Source organism: Mesoplodon bidens, assembly GCF_964165515.1.
Source record: "Mesoplodon bidens genome assembly, chromosome: 1".
Classification (NCBI taxonomy): Eukaryota; Metazoa; Chordata; class Mammalia; order Artiodactyla; family Ziphiidae; genus Mesoplodon; species Mesoplodon bidens.
The window spans coordinates 205,535,488-205,561,602 of record NC_138176.1 but is presented as its reverse complement, the minus strand read 5'-3'; the positions used below and the strand labels follow the sequence as shown (position 1 = coordinate 205,561,602).

Sequence of the window (26,115 nt, the reverse complement as noted above, 5' to 3'; positions counted from 1 at the left end):
TGACTGGCAGATTATGTAAGTACTCATACGAGGAAAGAATTCTCTGCCTGATTGTTATACACTTTCTCACACTGATCCCACTCCGTTTTTAGTTTGACATTAAATAAATACCAAATGATACACTGATGGCAAAGGAGTAGCTAAAATATTTCTGCAACTTTCACGGGAAGAGAAATACAGAGGAAAATAGCATTGTAGGGATGGAGTTGGTGTAGAGGGAGCCACTCAGAGTACACACAATTTGGGAAGACTGAGTTTTTTAAGGCAACGTTAAACATATATAAGAAAATATTATGTATATGCAATGATTTTGACAGAAACACATAAGAAAATATACCATGAATACAAAATAAATATCTGCCTTAATTGTACATGTCTACCCCTCCTCAACCACTACCTCTACACATGTAATCTTACCTTGACTACCATGTTTAACATCCCCATACTTTTTAAAATATATATTCTTTACTAATATTTAATAATTATTTAACTTTGCATATTTTTAAACTCTATATTCTGTATGAATTCATCTGTGACTTGGTTTTTGTGTTGAAAACACTCTTTGTGGGACATGGTGATACATGAACATAAATCATTCTATTACATGAATATACCCGGAGGGAGAGTAATTTGGTACAAGCACTTTGGAAAAACTTTGATATTATCTAGTAGTTTTGAACATGCCCTTACGTAGTAATTCTGCTTCTGAGAGAGATCAGATTCTCATGGAGAGATGAACACTTTGCCCAAAGTCATATGTACCTACTGAGATTTGATATTCAAATTTGAGCCGTCTGTCCTAGTACACTATATTAGATCACTATATTAGATTGCCTCTGCAGTATAAATAACAACTTTAGGTAATATAAGTAATACTCTTTAAAGAAAAAAATAATACTTCAGTATGGAGGGTACTCATGTAAGATGAACGTTTGGTCATCATTATTAATTAGCCTAATAAAATTTATAATATCCTTCCAAAACTAAGACATGTCTTACCTTAAAACATATTTAAAAAATTCGTTCAGGGCATGCATTTACACATCCTTCAAATTCATAGACCAATGACTTACAAAGAAATAAACCAATAATTTAATAACTGAAAACAAGCTGGAAATAGTTACTATTTCTATTTTAGGCTTTAGCTTTATAAATTAATACTTTGTAGAGGTTGTTTTACATATTGAAATTTCTAAAGCCTGGGTAATATGCTTTTGGAATTAATCAGTAGATTGATAAATCCACTGACTGTTTATCTTTTCTTTTCTTATCATATTTACTTCTCAGCATCATTCCTCAAGTTGGCTTTCTTAAAGCAGTGTTTTCCCTTGCTTCTTGATATTACTCTTGGTATTCTTCCCATCTCATTGGACACTCTTTTTTTTTTTTTTAAACTTTCTGGTCATTTAATGTTGGAGCTTCCCACCCTGGTTTTAGGTACAAGTTCTTTCTTCCATAGTTTTAAACAGAATCTATATAATCATGAATACTCAATCTATATTTTTAGCCCTGAACTTTCTGGGTTTGCAGACACATTAATTCAAATTTCTATTTGACAAGTACACTTGCATGCCTAAATAGCATCTCAACCTCAACCTGGCCAAAAGAAATCTCTTGTTTCCTTCCTGTTGCACAGAGGTTAACCCTCTTCTAGTCTTCCCAGTCTCAGAAAATGGCAATAATGTCTGCCCAGTACTCAAAGAAAAACTCTCAGTTGCCCTTGCTTTTAATCTTGCTATCATCACCCAATTCCAATTAATAGCAATGGCTGCTGACATTACTTCCAAAAGAAGTCACACATCTTTTCCCTTCTCTCTGTCTCAACTGTTACTACCATGGTCTATCATCATTATTTCTCACTTGGAAAAAAACTTTCTTACATATTGACTGTAAACAGGAAATTCAATTGACATGTAGTAGTTCTTTAGCCAAGGAATGTCAGGTCAAATGTGCTAGCACAACTGAATGCCCAGAAAAACATAAATGACAACAATACTTCCACTTTCAGTTTCAGCTAGTAATAGCCTTTATTAACAATTATTAATATTGAGTTATTATTCAATGAATACAACATATTGTCCTATTAAAAACATTTACTGGTATATTTCCAAGTTTAAGAAATCTCAAATATTCTACCTTGCTTGAAACGGTCAGTATTAATCACAAAAATGAATAAGATCATTGCAGCAGCTCCTGTTCAAGGGTACTTAAACCCACACTCTCACTGTGATAACTTGTTATATAAATTTTACTGTTTAATTGGCTCTAAGAAATAGTTGGTAAATGTTGCATATGATAAAATAGAGACTCAAAAACCTTAATCAACTTGTAACAGCTATTAAGCAGCAGAACTGAGAACCACATCTAGATCTCAATGGTTTTAAACACCTGTAATTTTTACCACTCTAATATACCTCCTCTAGTGGGACTTTGAGGGTGAAATGGGATTAATGATTAGGGAAGAATTTTTCTCTACCTTCTCTAACCTCTCTCCAAGGACTGTTGAAAGTTAAGGTTGCTTACATAGCAAAAGAGTCGTGGAAATATACTTCCCTCCCCTTCTTATCTATTTTCCAGATCAAGCTTATAGCCTCAAAAAAAGCCAAGCCTCAGGTAGGTAGAGTATTCTTACTTGGAAACCTATCTATTCTCAATGAATCTAAGTTATGCCATTATCTAAACTAGAGGTTTCTTCAGGGATTATACAGGTGCTTTATTGCTTTATATGAAGAAAGGGTTATATATATATACATATATATATATATATATATATATATATATTTTACTTATGTTATTCTAAAATTGAGAAGAAAATTAAGCTCCAATAACAACTGGTGAGAACTGACAATAGTGCCCTAACTTAGTCTACATGATAAATGGTCATAGTTCATTTACAGGTCTTCCAAGGGAAGAAGAGAAATTCCACAAAATGGAAGCACTGACAGTGGTGCTATCAGTTATGTGATGACACTCCATGTGTTGTCGTATTAAGCGTACAATTTGGTAAGCTTTGATAAAAATGTAAATTCATGCAGCAAACTATACCAATCCAGATGTAAACATTTTTTATTACCTTATAAATTTATTTACTAGATGCAGAGCTATTCTAAAAGGTGAAAAACAGTGCTGCAGAGAACCTAGTTCAATCAGACAAAAGGTACCTTTTGGTATACCTTTAGGGTATGTCTCACAGATGCTCTCAACCAAACAATTAAAATTTTAAAGGCTTAAAGGGGTTGTCCATCAGCTATTTCAAGTTAAAGAAGAGCTTATCTTGAAGAGATTAATGGGTGTGGCTTTTGTCTAATGGAGTGAATGCCTAATAAAGTTCACAGAGATGTAAAAAGAATTTAAGAGTTATATTCACAGAAACACTTTACAGTTTCGAATTAAAGGGACAGAGACAGTACAAAATTAAAAGAGGCTTTTGGATACCAATGTAGGCAAGCACAAATAAGGATGAGAAAACTATTCAGCTGCAAACATGTGCTAACTTTGTAATAAAAGAAAGGATGACTTGAAGGGTAGAACCAAAGAGTACAAAGGGTGGAACTAAAAGCCAAGGAGAATTATTCTCAGGCTTTGAATCCTAATCAAGGACTACTAACCTGTGCGTTAGTTCACAGGTCTACAAATGGAGAACTGTACTTTGGTTGCTGTACTTAGGCTTATCTACAACTGCACATGTTTTACCTAATGAGATTCTGTACTTTGAGCTGATGCTGTAATAGAATGATAATTTTGGGTGGCCTTGGGAGGGGGTAAGTATATTTTGGACTGCTGAGAGATGGATCTCTGGGGGCCAAAAGGTGGACTATGGTAGCTTGGATAAGAAGGGCCACAATGCTCTTCACTTCGTGGTATCCAGGTCTTTGTATAGTGCCCTCCCACACTGAATCAAGATTGGTCTTTGTGACCAATACAGTTTACAAAAGTGATGGTATGTTACTTCCAAGATTAGGTTATAAAAGATATCATTTATTTCATCTTATTCTCTTTCTCTTGGATTGCATACTCTGGGGGAAGCCAGCTGCCATGTCACCAAATGAAGAGGTCCACATGGTGAGGCACTGAGGCTCGGACCACCTGTAGTAGAAAACCGAACCTTCCTGCCACATTACATTAATCCTCAAGCCCAGTCAAACTTTCACATGACTGCAGTTATGGCTGACATCTCGAGTGCAACCTCATGAAAGGCCTTCAGCCAGAAGCAGTATGTAAACTGCTCTCAAATTCCTGACCACAAAAACTATGAGACAGCAAATGTCTGTTTTAGTCCACTAGATAATTTGCTATGGAACAATACATAATTTAATTATAAAATTCTATCTTTGTATCCTTCGACCTTGCTAAATTCACTTATTATTCCTACTAGGCTTATCATTAACTTTCTTGTTGATTCCTTAGGGATATCTACATAAACATCTTGCATCTTCGGATACAGGTAGTTTTATCTTTTCTTTCCAATATTTATGCTTTTAATGCTTTTTCTTGCCTATTTTTAGCTAGAACCTCCAGCACAATGTTCATTAAAAGTGGGGAGAGTGGACATGCTTGCTTTGCTAATAGTATTGGAAGCTTCCGTTTTACCTCATTAAGTACAGGGATAGGAGTTCCCCTCTACTACCACTGTGTTCAGTTTTTCTCTCTTTTAACCATAAATTGATGTTTGACTTTTTCAAGTGTTTTCTTCCCCTATTAATATGCTCATGTACTTTTTCTCTTTTTTGGTTTATTACTATAGTGAATTGCACTGACTGGTTTTTGAATGCTAAACAAACCTTGCACTCTTGCAGTAGAACCAAATAGGTCATTATATATTTTTATATTGCCAATTTTATTTAGTAATTTAAAAGACTTTTGCATCCCTCTTTCTCTCTCTCTCCATATATATATATATATATATATATATATATATATATATATGGGAAATTTTTCTGTGATTTCATTTTACTTATAAAGATTTTGCCAGATTATAATAGTCCTATGCCTGCCACACCAAACAGTTGAGAAGCATATCTTGTTTCTCTATTTCCTAAACTTTTTTGCATAATATTAGTTTTAAATCTTTCTTAAATATTTGTCAGAATGCACCAGTGAAAGCTCCTGGACTTAGATTTTCTTTATGGGGATCATTTTCTATTTTTAATAATAAAATATATCCCTTTAATAGAAATTGGACTATTCTGATTTTTAATTTCTTCTTGTGTCATTATGGAAAGTTGTATTTTATAAGGGATTTGTGATTTTCATCCAAATTGTCATATTTATTGCCATACAATTGTTTATAACATTTCCTTATTATCCTTTTAATTCCCATAAGATTTGTAGTGATTATTTCTCCCAGCAATTCATTGCTGATGTTAGTAATTTGTATTTCTTATTTTCTTTTTTTCTTCTACAGTCTTTTTTTTTAACTTCTCAAAGAACCAATTTGAGCACTTCGTAAATTTTCTATTATTTGTATGTTTTCAATTTTATTAATTTTGTTTTTTATATTTATTTCTATTACTTCCTTGGGGTTTAATTTACCATCATTTTCTAGCTTCTTAAGGAGAAAATTAGTTATTAATTATGGCACTTTATTACTTTAAATATAAACTTTTAAAGTTACAAATTTCCCTCCAAGCATGGTTTCAACTATATCCCATGAAGTTTGATTTATTCTATTATTATTACCATCTCATTTGAAACACTTTAAAATTTCCCTGAGGTTTCTAAATTGATCCATGGGGTATACCGAAGTTTGCTGTTTAATTTCAAAATACTTGATGTTTTTCTAGTTACTTGATTATTCATGATTTTTAATTTAATTCCACTGTTCTCAAAAAATGTATTACATAGATGTCTACATTTGAAATTTATTGAGATATTTCTCTTACCCAGCATATACTCTGTCTTGGTGACATTCCACACACACTGAAAAGCTGGTATAATTCTGTTATGTAAAAGTCAGTCATTACTAAAGAAGTTAAATATGTTGTTCAAATTTTCTGAAACTTTCCTGATTTTTAGTTGTTTTATCAGTTATTGAGAGAAGAGAGTTAAAATCTTCAACTACGATTGTGAAGTACCTACCTCTTCATTTAGTTCTGTCAGATTTTGCAACATATATTTACAAGTTACATACATAGGTCATCTACATGTATGACTGTTATGTCTTCCTGATGAACTGACTCTTTTGTGTGTGTGTATTTTATTTTATTTTTTTCACATCTTTATTGGAGTATAAATGCTTTATAATGTTGTATTATCATTATGAAATGTAGCTCTTTGATTCTGGTGATATATCTTATCTTTATATCTACCTGACATGGGTACAGCCACTCTAGTTTTCTTGCATTTGCAGTTTTTGTGGTGTATCTCTTTCCAATTTTTATCTTAAACAAATTTTTATGCAAGCAAAAATAAGCAAATAAACATAAAGTAGGTAGCAGAAACTTGGAATTTTGTTATTTTCAAAAGATAAATATAAAGAGCATTCTAATTATTATATTGTTATCTAGATTTACATGGGTAATTGCTTGTTTTTGGTGAATTTCCTTACTTCATGACTCTCCACTCTTGCTTCTTCCTTCTGTAATTATCCATTGTCGGAGCTCCTATTCTACAGGCTTTTCATTTGCTTTTGAGATTTGCTGATAGGAAAATGTTAGTTTATAAGAACGTTATTATAGAGTTTGGAATCATTTCACCAAAATGTGCTAAAAGAAAAAAAATCTTTAAGGAATGCCCACCATACAATGATTTATGGTGAAGTTCAAAACTCTCCAAATTTTGTCATATATTTATGTATTATATTTAAAAATAAAAGAAATAAGAAGTTTATGTTTAAAATTATCCTTGAAAGTTTCCCATTATTATTTTTTAGAGATAATAAAATTAGTTTGAACTGCTACATTGTTGAGAAAAAAGAAAAATGGGTAAGAGCTCTTTATTCAATGGCAAACCCAAATGCTTATGTCAACTACCTGAGCTTGTAAATTATATTGATTCTCGAACAAATAGTTCTCTGATTTTCACTAATCTAATTTTATTGTTAGATTCCTCTGATCATACCAACATTTTTAAAATTTGTTTAACATTTATCTAACTTTAAAAAAAATGTCTTATATGATTCAGGGAATTTGCTAGGAACATTTGTTAAACATAAATTAAAGAGGCAAGCATGTTGGGTGGAGGGGCATTGCAAACAATCTTGGATAAACATTCTTATTAGCTGGTATCTTACTAGAAACTATGCACTGCACCTAAAATCCCTTCCCAGTAGTCTTCTTGGTCAGTTACTGTACAGTACAAACAAATTTTATAATAAGAGAATAACAAAAAGAGAACAGCACAAACTGAAAGGAAACATCAAAACAAAAACTATTTCTGGGGCTTCCCTGGTGGCGCAGTGGTTGAGAGTCCGCCTGCTGATGAAGGGAACACGTGTTCGTGCCCTGGTCCGGGAAGATCCCACATGCCATGGAGTGGCTGGGCCCGTGAGCCATGGCCACTGAGCCTGTGCGTCCGGAGCCTGTGCTCCGCAACAGGAAAGGCCACAACAGTGAGAGGCCCGCATACCGCCAAAAAACAAAAGAACTATTTCTGTAGATATTGTATTAAATATTTTCTTCTTTTACAGGTAATGGAGTTATGTGAAAAAGTCAACAAAAAAGTAAGAAAACTTTATATAGTTCTCCCTTGCTGCTGTAGTCACTTTCTTTTTTAAATCACTAATATGAAAAAATAAAGTGACAACAGAATTTCTTAGGGCCCAAAGCCAGCCTTTTTTTTTTTTGTTTTAAATAAAGGAATTGATATTTGGGGTTATAATAGCAAATAATCTCTAAAGAAGGGGGATAAAATTGGCAGTGTGAGCTTCCATTCAGATTATTCACACTTGACGTATCTCAGAATTAAAATCTAAGATGTCAACAGAGTAGCATTAGGAAAAATCTCAAATAGGAGTGGTTTCCAGTGTGATACACTAAACTCATTAATGACTTTATTCATCTTAAAAATAAAATAATTGGGATCTTCTGCAGTTAAATATTATCTGTAGTGGGAAGCAGCAGCATATAACAGGGAGATCAGCTTGGTGCTTTGCGATGACCTAGAGGGGTGGGATAGGGAGGGTGAGAGGGAGGCTCAAGAGGGAGGGGATATGGGGACATGTGTATGCATATGGCTGATTCACTTTGTCGTGCAACAGAAACTAACACAGTATTGTGAAGCAATTATACTCCAATAAAGATGTATTAAAAAAATTATCTGTATACACAGGCGGACTACTAAGCATCATAAAAATAAGTTAACAGAAATAAACTCTATTTGTCTATGTTAAAAAAGGTATTATTAGGGCTTCCCTGGTGGCGCAGTGGTTGAGAGTCCGCCTGCCGATGCAGGGGACACGGGTTCGTGCCCCGGTCTGGGAAGATCCCACATGCCGCGGAGCGGCTGGGCCCGTGAGCCATGGCTGCTGAGCCTGCGCATCTGGAGCCTGTGCTCCTCAATGGGAGAGGCCACAACAGTGAGAGGCCCGCGTACCACAAAAAACAAAAACAAAAACAAAAACAAAACAAACAAAGAAAAAAAGAGGTATTATTAATCTAAAATGAATAGCTGGAATTAAATTCAGCAATGAAATCTGAATTTCCATTTAAAAACTCATGGCTTAGAGAATATTTCAGTTTTCTTTAAAGGCACCTATTATGAATATCTTTTTTCTAGAACAGATGTTAATGCTAATCATATAATTATATTGCTTTTCTTGCTGACCATAAAGAGTAAGACCCCCTGATCTCTGAATGGGCTTAACAAACAGATGTAATTATTGTTCATTTTACATTAGCTTTAAAAGTCAATTCTCTTCAGTTTCTTCAAATACTTTTTAATGAAGAAAAATAGATAGAAATATAAAAACAATCTCAGTATATTCTGAATATTGACTTTATAGTGAATATCACTGCATATTTTTAAATTATAAAATTATCATAAAAAAGCCCCTTGACTCTTCCTGTCAGTTTTTCCTACTTCCTTTTACTTTTTTGATTTTTTAAAATTAAAATCCAGACCAAAGAGAGAGGTAGAAAACTGAATACTTGACTGTTACAGACTTTGAGATTAATATCTTTTAATATAACAGCTATTATTAAGTGTGCATTGTTCAGAGAGGTTCAGACTACATGTCAAGCAAAAGGTCAGGAAGCCCGGACTAGTGCAGAAAGAAACACTTCTGTTGTCAATATAGAAACCATATAGTCATACATATAGCAGTGTACTGGTAAATATTTAACAAGAGCTCTCCAAAATTTAAAAGCCCTACCTTGCATTGTTTGCCAAGTTCTATGGCATAATATTCCCATGTGGCTGATTTTAAGTTAACAAAGTGACATAAATGAATGTACAATTGGGAAGTATGCACATTAGCTATTATATAGTATTTCTACATATAGATCCAATAGATGTAAATAAGCTCACAAGTGTAATTAATAGTAAAATATAGTAAAGTTACTAGGAAATGTAGAGATCTGAGTACTGATTACTCTTTTAAAAATATGACTTGTTTCATTATAAGTGTATATAATTTAATTTTTTTAATGCCTGTGCTTAACTGTCAGCTCATGAAATTCCTGAAATTCTAACAATGATCAAGTATAAGCATACCACTCCTACACACCACTGCATAGACACAAAGACCACCCCAGAGATATAAACTGGTTTGGGATGCAGAGATCTCTTCCAGTTATTACTTTAATAGCTGACAGGAATACATGACTGGATGCCCCTAATAGGCTATGACAATCACTTCTCTTAAATTCCCTTCTCTCTCCCTGATTCAATTCTGGCCTCTAGTGGTAGCCACTAGTGTTGTTATAACATTATTATTAGTGTTAGAAAAGGAAATATCAGTGGTCATCATTGTAAGTGAGTCATAATACTACTCATACTAAATAGCTGTATTTTCCTGTTCTCACACTATTTATTAACATCCCTTATCAATAATGAGAAATCAATTAAACGATACTAAGACATGATAAAACGTCACTGAATTGAGAGTCAGAAATCTCAGGCTGTTGTTCTGAATTCACACCCACTAGAGGAAAGTCATTTAAAATTTTGGTCCCCTCATTTTACATCTTTGAAATAATATTGTTTACACTTTTTATAGAAATCCTCCAAAGAAAATAACTGTTGCAATTATAAAAATAAAACCATAACATACTTGAATCCTAAAGAATGGCTGATTCTTGGACATAAAGATGAAAGACTCCACTGCGTATTTTCCTGACTAGCTCATCATCTAACTGAGCATAGACTGAAAGAGGGCACCTGGAGTCAATGGGCAAAATCAATCAAACATTCAGATGAAATTTTACTAGATTTATTGTTATTGGAACAAAAATGACTAAATAAACTACTTTTATGGTATCATATAAAGTCTCAATATCATTAAAATGAAGTCCAGTTAATAGGTCTCTCAATAGCTTTTTAAAAACATAACAGCTGATGCCCATTTCTCTTTATCTGACTTTTCCCAGACTTGGTATCAATTTATTCTTTTTTAACTCCTTCACAGAATCTTAGAATTTTTGAGAAGAGTACCTTATAAACAGAACTACAAACGCTTTATCTGACATATGAGAAAGGCTAAGTTCCAAGAGGATACCTGACCCCTGCCCAGTGTTATGCAGTTAACTATTGATAGAAGCAGGGACTAACCAGGTCTACAGACTTCACTATCTACCAGCACTGAAAACATTAATCTTAGAGCAAACCATTACCTCTTGTAGAACTCTTTTCATCTTTAATAATAATGTCTTGACGGCTGTGCAGTCCTGTAGCATCAGTCTGAATGGCAGAGAATCGATGCCTCCATTTTCTTCCACACCTGGCAGCGGCCAATCTGAAGATGGACTGCTGGACGTTCCCCTGATATGGGGACACCTGGCTTCCTGATCAATCTCTTTTGTTAATTTCAGGGAAAGGTTCCTAACAAAAAAATGAACAAAAATTACTAGGTAGCATACTCAGAGCAGTATTTTCCAAGCTGTTGATCAATGTCAGTAGTGAGCTAGAAAAAACGTCCTTGTGACTCTCATTATTTCTTCACATTAGTCTTTGGAATTTCTGAAACTTTCTGTCAAAATTATGAAATTATTTGTCAATTTTATATGTAGCGGTAATAAGGTTCAATGACAATCACTATTTTAGAATGTGATTTTTTTTCCCCAACTGGAATTTAATTTATACATGATAACAATGGGTTTACACTTATTTAACTCTTTTAAAAATGTTGAAAGTCAAAAGTAATCACTGAAAGAGGAATTTCATATAGAGATTTTCTGAAAATATGCTTAAAAATTAACTGGAAAGAAAAGATTAAGAAACCAAAACTTGGGATAAAATAATTTTGGTAATTATTATTTTAAATTACTAAATCAATCAATTGTGGATTCAACCATTTTGTGGATTAAGAAAGACTAGTATGCATAGGATTTTATGTGAAAATAGTGAAATAACTGCGAGATGCATAACTCCATATGTAATTAGCATGCTTATCAAATAATCATTAAATTTTTAGCATAGTAATTGTGGAAAATAATATTTTATTCTACTTGATATAAACAATTATTTTTAAATACTGCATTTTGAAAATAACACACTTATATTGAAGGTATATATAAAGAAAAGATATTAAGATTAACAATTTTCCAAATGTGCCTATGAGGCAGATATAAAAATAGTATGAAAAGAGCAGCCTATGAAAATAGTCATTTTTAATGAGTTTTTCTAAATTTGTTTCCATTCATTAAAACTAATGGGCCTATACAATAATGGCAATACTATAACATAGCTCAGGATATTTATGAAACTTATGCTCAATTTCAATAGCTTTTATGTATATTATTTACTGAAGTATATGACAAGGTCGCTTGGCAACCTAAATTGAGAAAAAAGATTTGCCTTGGAGCCTGTCACCAAGGTCAGGCAAAGACGCAAATAAAAAAATATGTCCTTGGTTAATTTTATCCAAATCTGATTATTCACAAATAGTATAACAATTTATAAAGTATCGGATAATTATCAAAGAAACACATTTTTGGATCACAAAATTGTTGACTTGTCTTCATGGGTATATTCATGATCACAATGTTATTTGAAGTGATCATATTGATTACTATCCCCACTTTACATTTACAATGAAATAATAAAAACATAGTCATAGCTAACATTTTTTGAAGATTGACTGTGGGCCAAGTACTGTGCTAACCACTTCATGTGTGTTAATTTATCCAAACCTTGAACAAAACCAAGAGGTAGCTATAATGAGTATCTTCATTTTACATATGAGAAAATAGGCCCAGATAAGTAATTTTTCTCAAATTAAAATAGCTATTAAGAAGTTGACCTGAGATGAACCAACCTAAGTACATAAGCAGGATAAGAATTCTTTTTCCTACTAGCCATTTAACATGCATATATATACAATAATAATTAATGTATCTCAGGTAGTCCTATAAGGACTTCATATATGCTAAACCACTTAATACTCATACAACTCTTTGAGGTATTAAAATCCCCATTTCACAGTTGAGGGATTTGAATCTCAAAAAGGTTAAGGTACATGCTGATGGCAATACAGCAAACAAGCAACAGAGCTGAGATTTGAACGCAGGCAGTGCACTCGAGCTCTTAGTCACAAGATTCTGCATCTCATGTGAAAAACAAGCAAGCAAATGAACAAAAACAAAAATTGAAAAAAATAAAAACATACCTATAATTACCTATAATTACAAAGCATCATTTATATTTTCATTTTTAAAATATATTTTCATGTGGCTTAATATCATCAAAACAAACAACCCAGTCAAAAAATGGGCAGAAGACCTAAATAGACGTTTCTCTGAAGAAGACATACAGATGGCCAAGATGCACATGAAAAGATGCTCAACATCGCTACTTATTAGAGAAATGCAAATCAAAAGTACAATGAGGTATCACCTCACACCAGCTAAATGGCTGTCATCAAAAAATCCACAAACAATAAATTCTGTAGAGGGTGTGGAGAGAAGGGAATCCTCTTGCACTGTTGGTGGGAATGTGAATTGATACAGCCACTATGGAGAACAGTACGGAGGTTCCTTTAAAAAACTAAAAATAGAGCTACCATATGATCCTGCAATCCCACTCCTGGGCATATATCCGTAAAAAAACATGCACCCCAATGTTCACTGCAGCACTGTTTACCACAGCCAAGACATGGAAGCAACCTAAATGTCCATCGACAGAGGAATGGATAAAGAAGATGTGGTACATATATACAATGGAATATTACCCAGCCATTAGAAAGAATGAAATAATGCCATTTGCAGCAACATAGATGGACCTAGAGATTGTCATACTGAGTGAAGTCAGACAGAGAAAGACAAATATTGCATGATATCGCTTATATGTAAAATCTAAAAGAAATGATACAAATGGACTTATTTACAAAACAGAAACAGATTCACAGACTTAAGAGAACCTGTGGTTACCACGGGGGAAGGGATAGTTAGGGAGTTTGGGACTGACATGTACACACTGCTATATTTAAAACAGACAACCAACAATAACCTACTGTACAGCACAGGGAACTCTGCTCAATATTATGTTGCAACCTAAATGGGAAAATAATTTGAAAAAGAATAGATGCATGTATATGTATAACTGAATCACTTTGCTGTACACCTGAAACTATCACAACATTGTTAACCAACTATACTCTAATATGAAATAAAAAAAATAAAAAATAAATAAAATATACTTTATTAGATATGACTGATTCATTTTAATTATATACAACTTGTAGTGAGCTATACAATCATTCTTAAAGGTTTTTATTTTATTTTAGTGTCTAAGACCAATAAGAATAAAATAAAATATAAAAATTAAATCCACAGCACAAGTCAGAGTATTTTAGTTATAATAGAATTTTCGAAGATTTATCAGGTTTAAGTTGTGAATTTGCCTGGTGTCTGGCACATATTAGGCTGACTCAGTAAATAATCGTATAATTGAAGTTCAACAAATGAATACAATAATGAGTGAATGAACAAAACAATTCTTTGTAATAATCTATGCATACAACTCTCATTTGTACACAGACATTTTTCTGGAAGGTGAATTTTTATGTAATGCAGGGCTGCCACCCACGGTTCCAAATTTCCCAGCACTCTAACAATAAAATAAACTAACAATTTTATAATTCTTTTTAATTAGATTGCTGTTTCTTTGAACCTATTTGCCCAATTATGTATCTAAGCCTAAATAAAGACTGAAAAAGCTTTCAGAAACCACACCAGTGTGAAGTTCTGCAACTAATTTCAGGAAACTACTGAGATTCTAAGGATTACAGTTTAGCATTTACACATCTAAGGATCGCTGCTGTTTCAGATAGTTACGAATGGACTACATGCAGAAATGTACTTAGAAGATAAAATTAGCCATCTGTGTTACACTTCAAAAGTTTGGATCTATCCTTAATTCCAACAAGAAAGAGAATGATGGCCTTATGTCACAGTTATGGAAAACATCCACATCGTGTCCAGCAGAGCAACAGCGGCTGATGTTGCAGAGATTAATCGGATTCTGTCACTGACCTCAAGAGGCTCACCATGAACATTAACTGCTTAATAATCGATACCAAAAAATAACAGCTAATATTCTTTCCCATATGGAAAACAAATCCATTTATTTCTACATGAAAAAGAGTGGGCTGCAACAGCACAATAATCAGAACCATTCTTCATTAGGTTGAGTCAGTTAGTAAAATCGGCTGTCAATCAGGTCTGCTACTCAGCTGCACAGGCCGGCACAGGTATCCTAGTCTATATTTATGGTCATTGTATTTCTGATTCATTGGTGCCTGGGGAATTACAATGATTAAATATTTTGAATACTAATGTGTTTAACAATAGACTATGATTGGGCCAAAAATACCCATGTGTCTCTGGGCAAATACACCTAAAAAAATCCATCCCTGTAATTGATAAGAAAAGGAGAAAAGTCTCTAATATGAAGTCATAGCTTCCCCTGGCACAGACAACCCATAATAAGGCCGCGAGGGTAGAGCAAGGTTCAGGTGCTCTGCTGTTCCTGCATTAGCAGGGCTCATGAGATGATGCAATTCATGTACTTCAGGATATATAGCTCTCTGTCTGCCAACACTCTGAATTATTATTGTCCAGAAAACTGAAGAAATGTGCTTTATATCAAAACAGATAGTCCGTTCACTTCACACACACACACAAAGGGTAAGATACTGAAGCCCAATACAGTGGTTCATTAATCACCATAACCACTGCAAACAAAAAACAAAGACAATGTAATCTCCACTGAGCACATCCATATACACTTCACCCTCTCTGTATCATCTCCATGAATCTTTGCTAGAATTGCTCAGTAATATTTTCACTTGCCTTGTTGATTATAAATGCCAACCAAGTCTTTATAATTGAAAATTTAGTAACATTTAGATAAAGTCAAATTGAGCCTTATGGGCCTTTCTTAGTCTGTACATTTCAGATAATAAAGCTTTTGAGTAAAACTAACAGCAAAATTCATAAATGTTACAGTAAATATATTCTTGAAAGTTTTGACTTGAGAAACTGGAGAGTTTCAACTGGTATTTAAAACGTTTGACTCAAACTACTATGGTGAACTGGCTCTGTACTTTGTCACTGGGATCCTTTGTGTGAAAGAAATTTTCTACCAAGCTAGTTCAAAAGTTCTGCTGCAATTCTATTTTTAGTATGACAGATAAGTTTAATGGGAAAATATATATCTTGACATAAACTATACAGTGATTAAAGAATTTTTCCTTACCAGGAAGAGAAAATAAAAGTATTTTCCTTATTTTCTAATCATTTGGTTATAACTAGAACTATCATTTGGATACTGAGATATTTTCTTCCCACCCATATGTATTCTTCAATGATTTGAAAACTTCACAACATAATGGCCCAAATTACTAACAAAATACAAGAAAATGTCAGTTGCAAAAGATTGATGCTCTTACCTGTCATAGGAGCTACTCCTTATTTAGTGTACTGACACCTTTCATGATAGCAAATATCTGCAGTCATTAGGGATCGAAATGATTTACACTTTATAATGTGCCTATGATTTCTGAACTAGATTTCCAAGGAATGAAAAGTAAAAGTAATCTCCATTTGTACAGCATAATAAATAAGCATATGTATACAACTGCCTTCCAAAGCTTCATTAAGTAGATTTGAAGAAAATATTGTTTTTAAAAACCATACTTTGGGAAACTTATTGTTATTTAAACCTCATTTCAAAAAGGCCCAGGTTATTTATGGTAAATTAAATCTTAGCTTTGAATAATTCTAAGACAGGCATGAAGGTACAAATCTATATTCATGAATTGGCATCCCAGAACCTAATAAAAAAATGTTTAGGGAACTAACTACAAAAAGGCTTGGTTGATGAATAAACTATGTATTTTTCTTATGTTTTCTTTCAAAATATATTGTTTAACTGAAAGTGTCATCTTAGGAAAATACTTGTATCTCAAATTGTATTATAATTGGATATTTAGCTGTATTTCTGGAAGGGATGAAACCAGCATCCGTCATTCCACAGGAGGACAGTGGTTATAAGAACGTGTTGATATTTTACATTTACATATGAATTTACATATGAGGAGGATTTCACTAGTAGCTTAAGTGATGGGTATAAGAAAGGTAAGATATGGGGAAAGGTAAGATAAAATCCAAATATCTTAACATAACCAACAAGGTTCTCTATAATCTAGCAACTGTCTGCCTCACCACACTTCATCATCTAACAACTACCTCCTTGGTTTTGTTTTTTTTTTTTTGTTTTTTTCTGGTTTTTTTTTTTTTTTTTTTTGCGGTACGCGGGCCTCTCACTGCTGCGGCCTCTCCCGTTGCGGAGCACAGGCTCCTGACGCCCAGGCTCAGAGGCCATGGCTCACGGGCCCAGCCGCTCTGCGGCATGTGGGATCTTCCCGGACCGGGGCACGAACACGTGTCCCCTGCATCGGCAGGCGGACTCTCAACCCCTGCGCCACCAGGGAAGCCCTACCTCCTTGTTTTTAAAGTTCCAATCACACTGCTCTTCATTCAGGCCCTGAAATGTGCCAAGCTCCAATCTGCCTCAGGAACTTTACATGAAAAATGTAAAGTTTGCATGAAAAAGTGTTGCTTACCCACCTTCCAGATCTTGCCTTAAAATACATCACATCTTCAAGGAAATCTCCTTTGCATCTCATATCAAAAGAATAATCAAATGTAGTGCTACAAAAAGCATTATAGATCTAGTTTAACATTCCTATTTAATATATAAGGAGCTCAAACCTAAATTAATTTTCTAAGTGTCACACAGCTAGAAGGTGTAGAATTCCAGTCTCCTGACTTCTAGTCCCGTGCTCTTTTCTTCATACTGCATCATCTTTTAATAGGGTTAAAATTTTAAATACACTTGTATTTAACTATGTTATTTTCACTGAAGCTACAGTAGTAAAATATTAGGTTACGATCTTAGGGAATAAGATTAAATAGTAAGGATTCCTATTCCCTACAACAGTTAGAATTTCCTTCTCCAAAATTTTCAAGAATGTACATATTCTATGAATGTAAATCTGCTCATACAAACTTTGAAAGTAGTTGTTTAATCATAAAAAGAAATGACTGAGTTGATTGCCTTTGTTTAGCAACTTTTCTCCATGCCATTAATATCATCCATGTTTCTCCCTGCCATTCTCTACTTTTGTTTTCACATGTCATTTAAGATCCAGTTTAAAGATCATTTCTGTAAGAAAAAGAATTAGAATTGATAAATATAGAGATGAACGTAGTACAATAAAGTTCAGCAAAGAGCGACTCAAATTATTGTTTAAAAACTCCCATGTTCACACATATAAAGATATACAACAAAATCTGTTTGTGCACATGTATACATTTTTCACTTTGCAATTACTCATTTAATTGTAGATACTGTAAGTTTTAATTATGCTATGATTGAATTAATAGTGTAATCATTTTTCTTTGCCAGAGTACTCAAGCTGTCAGAAAGTTGAGGGCACAGAATTATCAAAAATATTTTATATAGATGGAGATCAAATTTTAATTTATTGTCCCCTGATATTATAGAAGTGATTCTCAATTCAGAAAACCTCATAAACTGGCTGGTCTTCCTGTGTCTAACAGATATCAACCAAATATTTTTTTAAAAACGTAAGTTCCGGGCTTCCCTGGTGGCGCAGTGGTTGAGAGTCCGCCTGCCGATGCAGGGGACAAGGGTTCGTGCCCCAGTCCAGGAAGATCCCACATGCCGTGGAGCGGCTGGGCCCGTGAAGCCATGGCCGCTGAGCCTGATCGTCCTGAGCCTGTGCTCCGCAACGGGAGAGGCTGCAATGGTGAGAGGCCCACGTACCGCAAAAAAAATAATAATAATAATAACCCATAAGTTCCTTCTCTCTAGTCTTCGAGGCAATTCATCATGTAAACAACATCAATTCTCTGATATGTTTGCAGACTCCTATCTTCAACATTTTCCTTATTTTACACTTCTCTATTCTGGGGGTCAGGAAAATTTTCCCACCCTCTCATCCACCACTCCATGGAAGTGATTTCATTTGGAAAATTTTGAACTATACAAGGAAAACAAATTAAAGTGAAACAAAATCTGATCTCCGAGAAATAATTATCTCACTATGATACCAAAGAGCTATTTAAAATAGTTCAATTCCACTGTAGTAAACTGTTATTAAATTTACTTTCAAATGCATTTATAAACATGAAAATCATCTAAAAATGGGAAAGAGTTTTACTATATTATTTTATAGTTAATGTCTTGAATGACAGAATTCTATAAATATATTTTAGACCCTTGGCATCTTCTAAACTTATCTAAGATATATATTTTATAGTTACCTATTTGGTGTACTTTATATATTATAATTTATATAATTTACATATTATAATTAATTTAAGATTTTTTAGTGAAAGAAATACACAATTTATTATTTTATATTTGCTTTGAAAAAATAATCTTTTTTTTTTAAAGTCACAAATTCAAGCTCTAATATGACTTGCCTTACTATGAAACTTCTTTCTTTTTTTTTATTTTTTTTTATTTTTTTATTTTTTATTTTTATTTTTTTTTTTGCGATACACGGGCCTCTCACTGTTGTGGCCTCTCCCGTTGCAGAGCACAGGCTCCGGACGCGCAGGCTCAGCGGCCATGGCTCACGGGCCCAGCCGCTCCGCGGCACGTGGGATCTTCCCGGACCGGGGCACGAACCCGTGTCCCCTGCATCGGCAGGCGGACTCTCAACCACTGCGCCACCAGGGAAGCCCTCTTTCTTTTTTTTAAATGAATTTTTTTCAACTATAAGAGTTTCATATTTGTAGGGTAATAGAATCAGTAAAATGAGAATCATCATTTTTAGAGATGTAAATTATATTTTGAAAATAATTTTTTCCTAATGCTACTTATTGCCTGCCCTTTTCCCTTCAATATCAGGATAATAAGTCACAAAAGTACCAAGGTCTTGCTTCACATCCATATCATGTAGGGAATTGGATTAATCTTTCAGAACCAAACTATCACTATAAAACCCATACTATTTCATTATCGCATAATATATTTAGAACTCAATATCATCATTTTAAGAATTTGTATGTAAAAGTCTCCTCTTATGACCATTTAAGGAGAGCACACAATGGGTTTTTAGATATAATTTATAAGAACATTTATAAAAAATATGTAACTGTATATTTGCTTACAATAATTTGTATTACATCAGAACATTCTTAAAAAAGAAAACAAAACTATAGAATGTCTTCAATTTGCCTCTAGGTATCTAAGTAACCTTTTCAAAATGCAATTTTTTATAAATATTGCAGCTAGGGTCTATTACAATAAAAATTTTGATATAATACATACCGCTGAAGATATGCTAAAAGTTATACAACCTACAGTCAATTACATAGTTTTAAAAGACTTTTCTATGCCCTTCACCTTTTTAAAATATTCAAGATCTGGCAAACTAAGTGTAATAAGTATTAGCCATGAAACTATAATATAGGAAGTAGTGTTTCCAAACAGAAAATCAATTCTTGTGCTGTAACTTGACATAAAGGCAATACCTAAAATTACTGGCATAATACATAGCGGCAAGAAAACTGTAAAACTCCAATGCTTTTCAAAGCTAAAAGAATTGGAGATTTTGACTTTGAGTAAATCTTTAGAACCACCAAACTTTATCAGTTTGAGAAAGGTTAGTAAAACCTACATATAACACTTATCAACCAAATTTCCCAGATTCCATTCTTGAGGTAACAAAAGACACTGTGATGGTCTACATTCAATTTCAACTAGAAAAGTAAAATTTTCCGTATTACACAAAATCAAGAATTTCTAAATATCTTGCCAAACTCACTCATACATACACAAAAAGCACCTGGGCTTACTTTTAAATACATGAATTCCAGGGGTGTATCTCCAGCCCACTGTGCCACTTGCCTTAGTAAGACAAACAAAACACGTAGTGTAATAGCAGAATAGGTTAGACATATCTTATCACACTCACTGGCCATAATTTTCTCCAAGATATATGTGAGTTTTGAGATAATGTGGCTCATTTATACTTATCCTTTAAGCCTGGATTAGTGCACCTTCTCTTCCAGGAAATCCTCTCCAATCCTTCCAGCTACCTCAGGCTGCACTAACTGCCTCTTCCTTTTGGTCCAGTAACACCAAATAAGGTGATACTCTCCTTCGGTGATCCTTAAATTTCCAAGTCGCTGTTGAATAAATTAATATATGGCAATTTCACATATACTAAACACGTGTGCTAAGAATTCTACCTTATTAATCCTAAATAATGGGTTTACATATTACAATTTCCCATGGATCACTTTTCAGATTTATCTTTGAAGCTTTACCTAGGCAAAACTATTTAAGGTAGTCAGTACGTTATGGGTAGATACAGAAAGAAGTAGAACTAAAACATGTAGAATTAAAACAACAACAATGACAGAAATAACAATAATAAAATGATAGAAACTCATTTGGAGTATGAATATAGATATCAAGTACCGTTGTCCCTCAGTATCTGCAAGAGATTGGTTCCAGGACAAAGGACGTATATCAAAATCCATGTATGCTCATATTCCACAGTCGGCCCTCCAACTCCATGAGCTCCATATCCCAGGATTCAATCAACACTGGATCATGTATTATTTGCGATCCTGGGTTGATTGAATCTGCAGATATGAAGCCCACGGATATGCAGGGCCAACTATATATTTATTGAAAAAACAATCCATGTATAACGGACTAGCACAGTTCAGACTCGTGTTGTTCAAGGGTCAACCGTAGTTGCACGAGAAGAAAGTGTAACTGAATTTTCATAGCTTCTGGGTTTAAATTAAGGTCCTCCTAAGCAGTAAGATTCTTGTTCTTGGGGAGAACTATTTTATGTAATATAAAGTTATAGTGGAGGTACAATTGTTTGAATGAGAAAACCTCATTTTTAATAATATAGAAGACAATGTGTAGTATCCCACTTATTTTGAAGATTATTCTTACTAAATGAAAAGTACATAGTTAGGTTCTAGCCAATAAGCTGTCCCAAAGTCCTAATTCTAGAAATTAAGTGGCTTTTGGAATCATGAGTATTGAAGAGTTGCAACTTTGTGCCTAAAATAAGATTAAGAAAAATTAGAAAGTACCTGAAGATTAACTGGATATCAATAAGTAAGTATTGTTTTCTCCAGTTACCAGTTGTAATTATATCCTAAATTATATCACCTTTTAAGATACTGAACAGTCAATTATGATATTATATACTGTGATTAATATACTGTGAACTATAATTCAATTAAGAGAACTTCGAGCTATCCTTCAGTTTGGATTAGTGGAATACAAGGTCACAGTCCAGCCTCTTGATGGTCAGTTTGAATTGCAGCTACAGTGCACAGTAACTAGAACACAGCTGCCCTGAAAACACTCCTATTAGAGATTGCCCGCATGTGATATAAAACACAGCTATAGATTTGGGGGCTAAAAAGTATAATTGCTTTTTATTTTTAGCAAAATATTAATGATCAAATATGTTTTAAAAAACTTATATTCGGGCTTCTCTGGTGGCACAGTGGTTGAAAGTCCGCCTGCCGATGCAGGGGACGCGGGTTCGTGCCCCGGTCTGGGAAGATCCCACATGCCGCAGAGCGGCTGGGCCCGTGAGCCATGGCCGCTGAGCCTGCGCGTCCGGAGCCTGTGCTCCGCAACGGGAGAGGCCACAACAGTGAGAGGCCCGCATACCGCAAAAAAAAAAAAAAAAAAAAAAAAAAAGATGCTGAATTTAATTCAAATTTCTGTTAAATATTATAATAATAAACATTATGATAGTAAAAGCACACTATCAACATGTAGAACCATCAAATGGCGCTGATTCTAAAAATGTAGTTTTTTGGTAAACAATAGCAAATTTAACCATGAATGGACAAGAAAGACAAAAGGTGTCAATCTTTTTTTCTCTCTGAAATGGAGATGCACTGTACTTGGTATAAACAGCAGGCCAGATTATTTGTGTAAATGAAAAGCATATAGCACCATTTATACCTAATTATACATCATAGAACTGTCAAGGTATAAATATCTGTTGCAAGGCACAAACAAAAAAATCCTTGAGGCCAGTAAGAGAATCTGAGGCTAGACCTTGAAAGGACTGACATAAAGACAGAGTGTCATAGCTGAACTGATTTAAACACTTCAGTTTAAAGTAGCTGAATTACCTTTCCATTATTCATCAGTATAGCACGGACATAGACAAACACTAATATAAACATGATATGTGGCTATAAATCAGAAGGTTAGATAAGTCAGAAGCTGCAAAATGTTTTAGGTTTCTGTTGATGAATCTTTTCCTAACTCCTGTCTGGAAGACACACTTAGAATGTTGGACTCTGTCTCCAATATATTCCTCTTTGAATGTTATCTCAGTTTCTTTCTTCCTATGCTTAAGTGTACTTGACATTTAAAACCAGATAACGGTGGGTGCTGGTGGCATAGGATGGTTTCTCTTTTACACAAGCAGCAGAAACACAGATTGGTATCCATGTTCAATTGTCTTTGAAACAGAGATGAGGATGAAAAAGAAAATACCCAGCCCTTTTTTTTACACAACCAAAGAAGAGCTGATAAAAGAAAACCTCCATTTTGCTCTTTCTTCTCCAGAGACAACTACCCATTTAAGGAAGTATAACAGGAAAAAAAATTCCTCAGAAAGAAATGAAGTTCCATTCCTAAAACAAGTTTTCCCAAAATGACTGTATTAAGTTGCTTTATATCTACTTTATTTTTTCTTTTTTTTTTGGCCACACCGTGGGGCATGCAGGATCTTAGTTCCCAGACCAGGGATGGAACCCGTGCCCCCTACTTTGGGGGCGCAGAGTCTTAAACATCGGACTGCCAGGGAAGTCCCTATACCTACTTTTCAATGCCTAAAAAAAAAAAATGTTTTCTTTAATGAGCAGTCTTGTGTTCTAAATTGTCACCTTTTAAGATATTTTAATAGTCAATTATGGTATTAATAATCTACAGAGGAGGAATCTAAGATGCAGAGACTGAACAGGATGCACACAGCAAAACTGGGCTTTAAATTCAACAATTTTGGCTCCAGAGTCTGTGTCCTAATCCTTTTGCTCCCTCCAGAGACACCTGCTTGGCAAAAAGTCAATGAGCTCGCTAAGCCAGACTCTGAAGGTCATAAATACGTATTGATTGGAAAATATAAGCTAATATTACTTCAGAGTACTTCTATGATCTTTTTATCTCATTTTCATCTAAAATATTTTTTAATCTTATTCTTCAATAGTTTCATAGAAGAGTAGGATATTATACTATAATAATTTATATTGGGAAATTTACCTGAAAACAATTTTGTTTTTTAAAAAAGTTTCCTATAATCACTGAAGTGAACAATTTGGGGATATTTAAAGCCAAGTGCCTATGATCCAAAGGAGGCGTTACTGGAGCACTGTTATAAATAAACTATTAATATTCTTAGAGGCAACTTCTTAGAAGTTGGTCATAGTAGTGTTAGAATGGACTCTTTTTTCTTCTTATGTGAACGTACGTTGTTTGTTCTTGCACAATAAATAAAATCTTCCCCTTTCTTTGCTAAAAATGCCTTCATTTTCCTTTGAGAAAGCCCCTCCTCTCCCCCATGATTGCATGCAATCTTGATGGGATTGCTAAACAGGGTCCCCTCATCTCTTCTGTGTGGTCACATAATTTGCCCTACAGACAAACTCTGGTGGTTTCCAGAAATATGAATCTTGAGCAACACAGCACAGGGACAGAAAATCACAGTAGCTAACTTATTCTAATGGTGGAGCCTTGAAGAGATTACCCATTCATTCCTGAAACCCAGGGCCAAATGCACAGGCTTGCACCTTCTACAGTCACACAGGATCTGGTTCTTAGAAGGTCCTACATTTGGTTTAATGTCCTGCTATTACTAACTGGAAAGTCTCAATTTTTAAACAAGGAGCCTTGTATTTTTTATTTTTCACTGGGCCTTGCAAATTGTGTAACTGATCCTGCTATCTTAGTTCCCTGATATTACCATGTGTCTGCTCTTCTTGAGGCCTGTTTGGTGTTTGGCTTTCCCTTTGTTTCTGTAAGCTAGTGCATATCCTTAAAATAAATTTTTTTTTTTTTTTTTAATGAAGTGAGCAAAATTCCGTTTCTGGGGCTTGTATCAAAGCACCTTATGTTTTACATTTGACAGGCCCGAGACTAAAGTGTAAAATGTAACATAGTTTTTTTCCAATGCTCTCACACCCTTTGGTGTATTCCTGTCATGTCCATTTCTATGATCTTCTCCAGGTTTGTTTTAGAGTATTATTGCTCCCTGGATATTCAGAATTCATTATTGGGACGTTGTATTTCATTGTGCACTTTCTAAGCCAGAGGCCATCACTTTTTGTAACTTCCCTGTCAAAACACACTGATGCTGTGCCCTGGCCCTCACCATCCTGACCCCTTTTAGGTAATTAATTCAGCTAGCCTGCTGGAAGTTGATAAGGGACTGGTACCACATTGTTATTTTAATAGATTACTTCTTATCCAGAAGGAATGACTTCTGACACAAAAATTTAGGGCATGTTTTCCGCTCAGAACAGATGTTTTGTGGCTTTTGGTTTCTCAAATCATACTAAATAGGGAGTCATATATTCTGTCTACCGATTTCTCCTGCATTTAGAAGGAAAAATAAAGTTATTCTAAGACTCGTGTTTTCTGACCAAATAAAGTGGCTGGAGGTCAGCACTAGAAAATTATATGACCTTTGTTTTAATGTGGAATTACCCTGCTTTAAAATGGCGTTGCATGCATTCTAAATCTTGTACGTTTTAGGTTATAATGCCCTAAGTTTCTTTTCACTGGTAACTCCAATAAATTGACTTTACTTCAGCTTCTCATTTTGTTCATCAAAAAGGTAAAAATTGATGGCTGCTTTCTGTGATTACCTAGTCCTACTAAATTATCAATGGGAAACTTAGGATATGCTTTCTATCCTTTTAAAAAAATATTCTATTTGATATTCCACTTTTTTTTCTATATCCCCTCTAAAAATTTCTCTATGAACTAAAATTTTACCTTGAGAGAAACAAAAATTTCACTTGGGTCAAGATATTTCATTTTCTGTTTTAATGTTATTTTAAGATTTAATGCTTTTATTTATAAATGACCTCAGTAATTTAAAGTTGCACTTTTATCGAATAGATTATTATTGGCCTATCTATTAATTATCACCTAAGAGAAAAGAAAAGAAAAAAGAAAAGAAAAAAGAAATTACGTTAAGAAATAATAGTTTTCTTCATATGAAATGGTATTATAAAAATATCCCTGTGAGGCTTTGTTTAGAAATGGACACACACACAAATGAAATATGCCAATCGTATAAGAACTGAACTTACATTTTAGGCAGACTAGGCATTGGTGAATGAATATCTCTTACTCCTGGGATCATTTTGTTCTCTCTGCATAACCAACTGAGATTTGAATAAATCCCACTGATCTTATAGG

At 34.1% G+C, this 26,115-nt stretch overlaps 1 protein-coding gene across 4 annotated transcripts in view; it reads right to left on the bottom strand.

Moving 5' to 3' along the window:
* The window catches only part of CCSER1 (coiled-coil serine rich protein 1), a 1,188,125-nt gene that overhangs the window by 730,471 nt on the left and 431,539 nt on the right, over positions 1 to 26,115 (bottom strand). For all 4 annotated transcript variants that reach the window (XM_081234941.1, XM_081234938.1, XM_081234939.1 and 1 more), the window contains exon 6: positions 10,770 to 10,977. In XM_081234941.1, the coding sequence (XP_081091067.1) occupies positions 10,770 to 10,977 (208 nt within the window). The remainder of the gene's footprint in view (positions 1 to 10,769; positions 10,978 to 26,115) is intronic.